Raw genomic sequence first — 10,723 nt, 5'->3', positions numbered from 1 at the left:
TCTAGGCTAGGTCTCTTTGGGAAACTCAGTCAGCCAAGCCATTTAATCATTAGCTCTTGCAACTCTCTCCTTACTACCTTAGCACATCATTTCACCATCACTTTGGGTGTGTGTCAATGTGTACACATATTATAGATGTGCATATAGGACATAATTCTGGTTTGCTGGAAAGTTTGAATGTTCTGCCTGCTGAATTTATTATTTAAGGGAAACATTGAATTTTAAGATTCTGATTAGAGGCTTTCTTCCTTGGTTTTCTTCAAAAAGAAAATTTCATTATTATTCAAATGGTATTTATCTTGGGCCAAAATGTGTCAGATAATAAACTCTTTATCCAACACTTTTAGTGAGCAGTTCCTTTGCACCAGGGCCATTCTAGGCACTGAGACTGCAGCAATATTTTAAAAGAATGTTCCTGGTGTCTCAGAGCATAGTTCTAGTAAAGAGACAGACGGTATACAAGTAAACAAATATGACACATCTCGTGGTCATGAGTTCTGGTAACGAAAAGATGAGGGGCTAGAGCAATGAAAAGGATATGTACAATTCTAGAGGAATGACTAGGGAAGGAGACTCCATTTAACTGATGTTTGAGCAGAAACCTACATGAAATAGGGGACCAAACCCTGATAACCTAGTGACAGGCATTTCAAGCCTAAAGGAAGGAGAAGGAAAGCTCTGGTGCTAATGAAGTGGTTTTCTATTATATGGTTGTATATTCTTGACCTCTACATGTTTATTTTAAATTGGATATTTTTAGTTTAGTCTAAGAGAACTTGCTTATTATGAATAATTATTTTACATTTATGTTTTACAATGTGCCTAGTCCTCGCTTAACACAGTGACAAGTTTTATGCTTCTTTCCTGTAGAAAATCAGAAAGTGCAGTTGACAGAAGGGTCACGTTCACACTACAGTATCAATTGCAACTCCACAAGGACTACAGTCGCCAAGGAGCTTAATTATAATCCAGACACTCGTACGTCTACAGAGAGGATCAAGGCAGTTGAGAAGAAGGAAGCCTGTAGTGTAGAAAGCACCAGAAAAAAGGAAATGGAACTTCTTGGCTCTGTTTCTAAAAACGAATCAGTTCCCGAAGTTGAAGCCCTGCTGGCAAGATTACGAGCTTTATAAATTAAACTGGCAAAAAAATGATTAAGCCAAATATAAAGCCATGCTCTAAGCTATAACACTTGAAAAATTGCTTTTATATAAGTGAATTTATATAGTTTTAAATTATGATATATATTAGAAAAATAAAGCTAAATACATTATTGCAATGCTTTTTCTATGTACTTAAAGTTTGGGCTTATTCAAGATTGTAATGTGCTTTAATGCTTTTTTTGTCTCCTGGTATTCATCTGTTCTATATTTGGTGGTTAAATTATACATATTGCTTTAGAGAGCAGGTAGGAGGCCATGTGTTCAGCAATGTGTCCTTAAGAAATACCATCTTTCTAAGTCACTGTAATTTTTACTATTTCAGCATTAATGAGTATCAAATCATCAGTCTTGCTACACATGCATGTATATTTATATAGGCCTAGGTTTCTCCACTGTAACATCATGAATATTAACTGAATATATCACAACTATAAGGAAATGACTGGTAAACTCTTTATCATCATTGTTTAATTCATGTTAACTTGACCCTCTAAGGGACTCGTAAGCCAACTGAGTGCATTTCCAAAAATTATATGATAGAAATGTATGTATTGTCTCTACAAAATGCCTCAGCTTTTGGATAAAGTGAAAATATACAGTATGACAGTGCTGACCAAAACTCTTGGTCTTAGCCAAGAGAACATTTTTTTTTTCCCAGTAATTATGACTATGGAATAAAAATTACCATTTTGAAACTTCCAAAGCCACAAATTTTTGTATTCCTCTGAACACACTTGGAATTTCAATTTCTTTGATCTGACAATCAATAACTTTAACAAGGATCTGAATACATGTTTCAAGGAAAGTTTTAATATGCAAATGTTGCAATTATACCTCATTTCAGCATCATTCCTTTGTTAATTCCATATCAAAGAAAATAAACTTGCTATTTGCACTAAATGAAAAAAATTGCTTTCTTCTCCCTCTCATTAACATATTCTGTAGTAAGCTGGAGATACAGTGCTACACAGGCCAAGCACCTCTTTTGCTTTATTACATGTAATAACTAAGTGACTGCTCTTTTACTTTCAGTAAAAAGCAGTTATATAGAACTAGTCTGTGAGGTCTACTGCCTTTTATTTCCTTGTTTAAGTTGCCACCTCCTTTCGTCTCCAAGTTAATAAAATTAATTAATTAGGACTATGAACCAGGCTCTGTTTATAGACATGGGGGAACAAGTGTTATCCGTAGCCACTGTAGGAATAAATTTGCTGTATGTGTTGCTGAAATGCGAATCTTGCCCTCCAGTTGCAATTCCAATTTTCCTAAAAACAAATGTTTTTTTAAAAAATCAAGAAAAGTGAAGGACATTTACATATTTAAGCGAGCAGAAGCCATAACATCAAGGAAGGATTGTTTTGATTAGGAAATAATGAAAGAATTCTAACTATCTGTTCTCAACATGATTTTCTGAAGACTTGGGCTTCTCAGAAATAAAATTTAAATTTATCCACATAGTTTGGACAGGCCAGGTAGGGAGAAGCAGCCCACAGGGAGAAGCAGCCAGGCGAGTAAAGGGAAGTGAAGATGACACAGACTCCCAGGAGCAGAGAAAGACAGGAAGTCCAGCCCCAGAGCATCTGTCTAGACACAGGAGCTGAAGGACAATCTTCAAGCAGGAGGACCAGGAGCCCAAGGCTAGCAGAGCATCCACAGGACATGGCCTCCCTCTCTCTGAATGATAAGAGCTGGTTTTCAAGCAGGCCTGAACAGAAAGAAGGACCCATAGCTATGGAAAGCAAAACTTCAGTGAAAGAGGCTAGGTGCCAACTCAAGGAACAGATCATTCATTTTCTGTTGGAGATATTTCCCTAAGATATACCCCTCCAACAAAGGGCTAAGGGTATAATTAGGGTTTAAAAATTCATGGTATTCCTTTAGACAATTGTAGAGAAAACTATAACAATGACCTTCCATTCAAAGACAGACATGTAGGTACAGTTTTGTTTCTGAGCAAAAAAAAAAAAAGTTTGTTCCTTTGGATTAGGTATGGTGGTTAATTTTATGGTCAATTAGACCAGGATAAGGGATACCTCAGATAACTGGCAAAATATTATTTCTAGGTAGATCTGTGAGGCTATATCTGGGAGAGATTATCACTGGAATCAGTAGACCAAGTAAAGATCACACTCACAGTACAGTGGGCATCATCCAGTTTGTTAAGAGCAAAGGGAAAGCAAATTTCTTTCTCTGTTTGTACTGGGGCATTCATCTACTCCTGCTCATAAACATTAGCCCTCTTGTTCACAGGTCTTTGGGCTTAAATGAACTACACCACCAGCTTTCCCAGGCCTCCACCTTGCAAATATTGCCTGGTGGGACATCTCCACTGAACCCATCACTAATAATAATAAATCATTCTACATATCTGTACATATTATATTGTTTGTTTTTCTGGAGAACCTTGACTTATACAGAAGGTAAATGTCCAACTCAAAAACATCTGATAGAGCTTAATAATATTGACAAGGATATTCCTTCCAGGCCAGTGATAAACCCCAGATTATTCTCTCCTTATGGTGGTATAAAGAATTTAACTAGAACACACAGATAACTAAGCAATCACTGAGTTTTATAAAATCATGAACCTACTCTAACATTTTTTTCTAATGAAATGGTTAACTTAAAAACAATGGAAGCACTTACTTTATATGTGCCTTTTTATTTAACATATTTGAACAAGCTATGTCAAAAACACCTAGTGTTTTAACAAAATACTGTGTTGTTAAAGGAATTAATCCTGTCATTTGTAACATGTTTGTGGAGGACATCATGTTAAGTGAAATATACCAGTAACAGAAAGAAAATTATCATGTAATCATACTTGTATGGAATCTAAAAACATTGATCTAACAGAAGATGAGAGTAGAATGGTGGTTACCATAGGCCCACAAGGGTGAGATGGAAAGATGGGGAGAGGTTGATAAATGGGGACTCAGTTTCAGTTTAGAGAGAGAAATCTTGGTATTCTATTGCACAGTAGGGTAACTGTGCACCTAGAAAAATGATGATGTACTATATATATATATATATTTTTTTTTAAGCTAGAAAAAAAGATTTTGAACGTTTTCGCCACAAAGAAATGATAAATGTTTGAGGAGATAGATACACTTTCCCTGATTTGAACATTATACAATGTATGTATGTAGCAAAACATCACATGAACCCTCATGTATAATTTTTATGTGCCAATACCTAAATAGCTAGTGTTTTTTAGGAAGTGAACATTTCTATAATTCAAATCAAAGTTTTTCTAATAAATTTAGAAAATTTAATTATTCATGCCAAGTTCCTCTAAAACTGTAGATATTGTACTATTTATTCAAAATGGGAATTATTAATGATTTGAAATGTTCATTTAGTTATAGATGATTATTTCCTGCATGATTCACTTTTATTTTAAGATATCATATTCCAATGTATATCTGCATTTACAAGTTAAAAACTAAATTGTTTTGGCTACAATGTACATCTGTGCTACATTCCACCAAATTAATTGCTCTTTTTTATACATAAACACATGAATTCCAGAAGCACATTTGACAATTACTCTCATGGCAAACTTTCTTTCAGACCAAGTGACTTCTAGAAAGTAATAGGTCCTAATATGTAAACTGCTAACTTGATAGAAAACCAAAAACAGGTGACATTTTTTTCTTCTTTCATATTAATTATTAAAAGTTTTGAGATCCAGGAATTGTAGCTGGCAGTGACCCAGCACTCATTTTTGGTGAATTGTTAAATAGTAGCTACTATGTGCCCTTGCCAGGCATGAGTATTCTTAAAACACATACCAACAAAGATGTTGTGTCCGCCGAGAACTAAAAAATAAATATTAAAAAAAAAATTCTCTCTCTCTCTCTCTCTCTCCCCCCCCCCACTCTCTCTTTAAAAAAAAAAAAAAAAAAAAAAAAAAAAAAAAAAAAAAAAACATGACCCAGAGCCAAATTGTTCGACTGTTTTGGTCTAAGAGCCACTGTTTAGCAAAATGCATGCAGTTGCCAAAGAACCACAGAGATTGGATGGAATTTCAGAATTGAATCCAAATCTCCCCATAAAAGGCAAATAATAGAACCTTAATCTATAAAAGCTCATTATTTCTAAACACACCTTTGCCTTTGAAAGTGGGTATGAGGAGAATGTTAAAACAAAACTGGGGGTAGGGTCTGGGGAAGAACAAAAGCCAGCTGTGTCTTCTAATTAGGGTTTAACTGTCTCCCACACAGCTAATTATATTTTAGTGTCATATTTTACTTCAGTAGCCTCCCTTTAGGCATGTGCAAGAAACAAGTACTTAAAAGGAAACTTGGTTTCTTGCAGGAAACCTTAAAATGATAGATATTTTCCCCCTCTATTATCCACTCTGAAACCCAACCAAAGTCCCAGATGTTGCCTCCTTACAAATTCACATTACCAACCTTCTCCATATCCCCCAAAACTTACATAATATGCATTTCCTTATTTGAAATTTAATTTTTTAAGTTTATATACTATTTGTTATTTTTTTAATTTGTTCTAATTAGTTAGACATGACAGTAGAATGCATTTTGACAACACTATACACAAATGGATCACAACTTCTCATTCCTCTGGCTATACATGGTGAAATCTAATTTTTTAAAGGCATTCTGATGATGGAATTGGAAACCAAATTTCTGGATTATCTCTTTGGGGCAGATTATCCATTTTATTTTACAACAACCTTTTAAAGTATTCCAGTAAGTATGTTAGGTTTTTTTACAGTATTTAAAGGTTCATATTTTACACTTTATGTAGCATTTTTATCTCATGTTATATTTGAACTAAAAACCTAAAAATTTCTCTCTTCCTAATTTTCTAATCTGGAGTTACTGGAACTTACTTTAAAGATGAATCTTCTACAAGAAAATTTAATCTTAATATAATCTGAGTAGGTGTGAATGTTATTCAATTATGAGACCTATGCTGGATAGCTATAATAAAATAATTAGACTGAAATAAATATTCTGGTGAATTATTTCTTGAAAGCAGGTTTAGGTCCTCAGGTTTGTATATACCAGTTAATTTCTCCCCAAAGTACTTATCTGCTTTCTCGTAGATTTGACTGGTTCTGATGTAATAGACCCATCTTTCCATCAAAAAACAAAAGACTGACCATAATTGTTTAATGACATGTATATACAATACAATGAACACCTATAAAAGCAAATATAATTATAACATTAGTATAAAGAAATGTCTATTTACACATTGTAATTATTTCTTCTCAAACCTCAATACATGTAAAGCATTATCTATTAAAATACATCAAAACCAGGCAACAGATATTAACGATTTCATAATTAAGGTACCTAACCCATTGAGGAAGCTTGATTTTATAAAGGAATATTTCTTTCCTTGTTTCAGACACAAATACATGGCCTTTTCAATGCAAACCAACTAGATGTCTAATGAAAGCAAACAGGTGCCTCTCCAGCCTGAAGAAAATGACATTTGCTTTGGAGGGTGTCATCTTGAATCTTTCCCTTTCCTTAATGACCTAACAAGAGCCATTCTGATGATTGTAAGAGCCAAGACTGACATCCCACACCTGTGGCCTACCCAGAGCATAAGAGTCCAATTTGACTGTGATAATAAATAAAACCTTGTCGTACCATTACAGGATGTTTGGCAAGGACAAGAATTAAGGCACCTTTATAACTCCCAAAGGAATCTGGTGATATTTCTAATGTGATCTCACACATCATTCTGTCCTGCCTGACCTTCCTTGTATCACCCTCCTGAATTATAGCCTGTATCAGCTACCCTTCCTCCTGCCACAGCCTCTCCCCAAGAGAAAGAATGCTGAGCTGAAGAAAACAAGCCCGATTAAAAAAAAAAAAAAACTTGGTAAAAAGTCAGTTAATATATCCTGGAAATCACTCCATATGTTTTCTGTGGAACATGTTTTCTGTGGAAATTTCTCCATTCAATTAAACGTTGTGCCTCACTTTATAAAATGAATACTGAAGGTGTCAAAGACCTCCTCCAAAAGTGTCCAGCCTCATTCCTTAATAACTTCTGGAGCCCAAAATGTTGAAGAAATACTCTGTATTCACAAGTCCAATTTACTACCCTTTTCTCCAATGATAAGTTCCTTTACCTTGACACTTACTGCAGACAGTTGTGTCTCAAGGACTTCATGAACCCATGGAAGAAGGAATTGTTCTGAGGTTGTAATAGCTTCTGTCCTCCCTAGAGAAGCTTTACAACTTCTGTCTGATGAGTCAAAGGAAGGTACATTTATATGGGATTAGGCAGTCAAGACACAGTCATGCATGAAGATAGTAGTGGCACATGGAAAAGCAGGCCTGCCTGGAGAGGCCAGATGTCCACAGGATAGCCTCATTTAGGATGAACTTCTCTGGGCCTGTCTCAGGTGTTGCATGAGGAAGGCAAAGTGTGACTTTGGTGAGCCCTCATATTGTTTTGAAAAGTTGCACTTTTGCTGCTGCTATGGCTCCTCTTTCCCTGCTCCTGAGTCTCCTTGGAGTTCCTGAGGTAGAAGGTTACCCTTCCAAGGTAACCCCCCCTTCCAAGGGGATATTTGAATTTTAACTCCCACCTGACCTGTAAGAGTTGAAAGTCTTCTGGTAGAGAATTGGACAGCAACAAACTGAGCCTGGAAGTGCACCTCCCCCAGGGTGGTCCTAAGTGTGAATGTCCTTGTTACCGCCACTCTGGGCTCCGAGAGGAGCTACTTCCCCTTGAAAGTTGAGGTCACTGCATGGACCAAAGATTCTCCAGTCACTCTTGCAGAGGTGAGACAAGATGAGACCTTTAAAATACAAAGTTCTGAGTTCAGAAGTAGAGGAACCAATGGGGACAGCAAGAAACAGACATCTAAGCTAATGGACAGTTCTCTCTCTCCACAGTAAACACAGCCCTCCCATCTCCAGGAGAAGCTGGCTGTGCAGCTTCTGGCAGTGTGGCAGACAATGGTGGGGACTAACGGCCATTCCTGAGGAACAATTCAGCCCTCTTACAGCTTCAGGTTTCCTACAGAAGAGCAAGGATTGATTCAGTCCCAGAATGATATTGTTCATATCCGTGAGGACTGTTTGGGCATCTTGGCCTTTCCTAAACCTCAGGAATGAGGTGCTAGGCCTTGTCTGAATGATCCAGTATTGACAGCCATGCTAGAGTGAGATGGGTCCTGGGTTTGACATCTTAGTTGCTCTGGATCCATGGTTCCTTTACTCTGAGTTGCATTAATCTAAACATTAACTGCTTTTGTAGAAGCCAAACTCAGGCTGGCCATGATGGTACATCCCTGTAATCCCAGAGACTCAGGAGCCTGAGACAAGAGGATTGCAAGTTCAAGGCTAGCCACAGAAACTTAGCAAGACCCTAAACCACTGTATCAAAATAAAAAACAGAAAAGGGCTGGGATGAGACTCAGTGGTTAAGTGCCCCTGAGTACCAAACAAAAAGCAGCAGCCACACTCACCAGTGGGTCAACACAGCACACAGTCTGGAGGATTTGGTGCGCACAGACACACAGATGGGAGTTTAGAGAGGATGGAAGAAAGAGCATGAGGTCAGAGGGTTTCGCTGCATAGTGTTAGAAACTGGAGTCCCCAACAGTGAGGCTGGAAGCAATGGAGACACAAGTGTGTGTGTCTTCCAGAGAGTGAGGACTCGGGACAGGACAGCTGCCTGGCAGTCCTTAAAAGATTCATATAGAAAAGATAACGAACTTATTTTCTGTGTCTCCAGAGAAAACTGCTAAGGCCAACAGATAAAAATAGAATTTATATGGAAAAGCATTTAATGCAGAACTGCCCAGCAGTGAGAGAGGCTGTCCTTCAAAGTGATAAAGCCGTGGACTCTTTAGAACACAATCAAGGTCTTATAAGAAACACTGGAGCTTATCTAGTGGAACCCCTCTCTCTATATCTTAGGGATGAAGTGACCAGACCTCAGCCAGATACCTTGTCTCCTTTCTCTGTCTACTGCCTCTCCGTGCAGCCTCCCTCACCCAGTTACCTCAGCAAGAAGAAGCCTGACTGTGTGCAACATTGGGAGATTAAAAAAAAGGAATCTATTACTCAGGGGGTGAGCTTGGCATACTGGAGTTCTGAAGGACTTTATCACGTGTAGAATCTGTGTTCTGTGATTTTATGGAATCATAAGTGGGCACCCTATCCCTGGGGCTTATCACCCTCTTGCCTTCACATACTCTGCTTATCTCTGAGGAACATAATAACTGTCTTGGTTTATTCATGTGCCTGCACTAGGTCTTGTAACTGAAATAAATCAGTTCTACCATACAAAGGAGTGTTCTAAAGTGGCAAAGCCTGGAAGATAGGGATCTGGGCTGGGGATGCTGCCTCAGTATGAGTGGTACATTGGCCCATTCCCAGCATATGGAAATGCAGTGATAAATAGACATTTGATAACTCAGGCCATGCATATACATGCCGGGTACCCTTCTAAGTATGGCATGTGTCTCATCTCACTTTATAAAAAACAAATGGGAAGGAACATACTATTGGATCCACATTTGACCAATGAAGATACTAATATGCAGAGAAATAACTAACTCATGGTCACACATCTAGTAAAAAATGAATGAGATATAAAAAAAAAAGAAACCTCCTATTCTCAAACTCTAAGCCCTGTGATCTCACACTGTACTATCTCCCTGTGGACTAAATGACCTCTAAGAAGCACACCAGGGACCAGAACCAAACATCTGCCCTACCCAGGCCTCTGCATGCAGTTTTGCAGTTGTCCTTATAGATAGATGCTATGAATCTCCAAAATACTTACATACATATGCATTTCTCATTTGAATTCCCGTTATTGCTGTATTTCTTTTATTACAGTATTGTCAGATAATCAATCGCATGTATAAATTTAAGGTGAATAAGCTTCAACATGAACATTTGCCACCAGAGTTGGTCAAAATGACCAGCCGTTGACAGGAGTTTGGGGTCCTTGGAGATTGGTCAACCTCTCCTGTACTGCTCCCTCTAGGAAATGCTTTTCCTGCACAGACAAGCAGGTTGTCAAGCCCTCTGTGTTTGGAAGACTCGTGAGATTTCTCCAAGTATGGTATGTACAAGACGTGAGTTCTTCCCAAGCCGTTAGACTCTGCAAAATAACAATGTTCATCATTTTTGTTTTTCCCTTGGCCCATGGTTAGTTCCCTCCTCTCTTTCTGAATTTCAGGGAAGACACAGCACAACACATAAGTAGGAACTTTGACAAGCCTTATTATTTATATACTTTTTTCCCCAAAACAATCACTTTGTTTAAAATAGGCCTTTGAATAAGATCTAAAAATTACAGTACATTCTTTATAATTCAGAACGTGTGAAATTTTAAGGAAAATAGTTCACTCATGAAATTATCTCTCAACACCTTTGACTAGTAGTTAGCTGAATGTTTTGGAATAACATATTTGAGAAATTTCGGAATTTTGTCATTCGGATAAGAGGCAATTTATGCTCCAATCATACTGAAGACAAGAGATGTGTTGTGGATGATCTGAACTTGGTATAACCCTCTTAAAAGTGTGCTTTTTCCATTCCATA

The 10,723-nt window shown here is 37.5% G+C and overlaps 1 protein-coding gene and 1 long non-coding RNA gene across 5 annotated transcripts in view; both read left to right on the top strand.

The window, feature by feature from the left end:
- DIAPH3 (diaphanous related formin 3) overlaps positions 1 to 1,133 on the top strand; it is a gene marked incomplete at its 3' end in the record, with an annotated part of 478,285 nt that extends 477,152 nt beyond the window's left edge. For all 4 annotated transcript variants that reach the window (XM_081278663.1, XM_081278662.1, XM_081278661.1 and 1 more), the window contains one exon: positions 871 to 1,133. In XM_081278663.1, coding sequence (XP_081134789.1) covers positions 871 to 1,133 — 263 coding nt within the window. The remainder of the gene's footprint in view (positions 1 to 870) is intronic.
- Positions 1 to 10,723, top strand: part of LOC308654458 — a 1,408,498-nt gene that overhangs the window by 1,269,181 nt on the left and 128,594 nt on the right. The gene's annotated exons all lie outside the window — the stretch shown is intronic.

Source organism: Spermophilus citellus (assembly GCF_964194105.1).
Source record: "Spermophilus citellus genome assembly, chromosome: 1".
NCBI classification, from domain to species: Eukaryota; Metazoa; Chordata; class Mammalia; order Rodentia; family Sciuridae; genus Spermophilus; species Spermophilus citellus.
The sequence above is the reverse complement of the archived record's forward strand: the minus strand, read 5'-3'. Positions and strand labels throughout refer to the sequence as shown.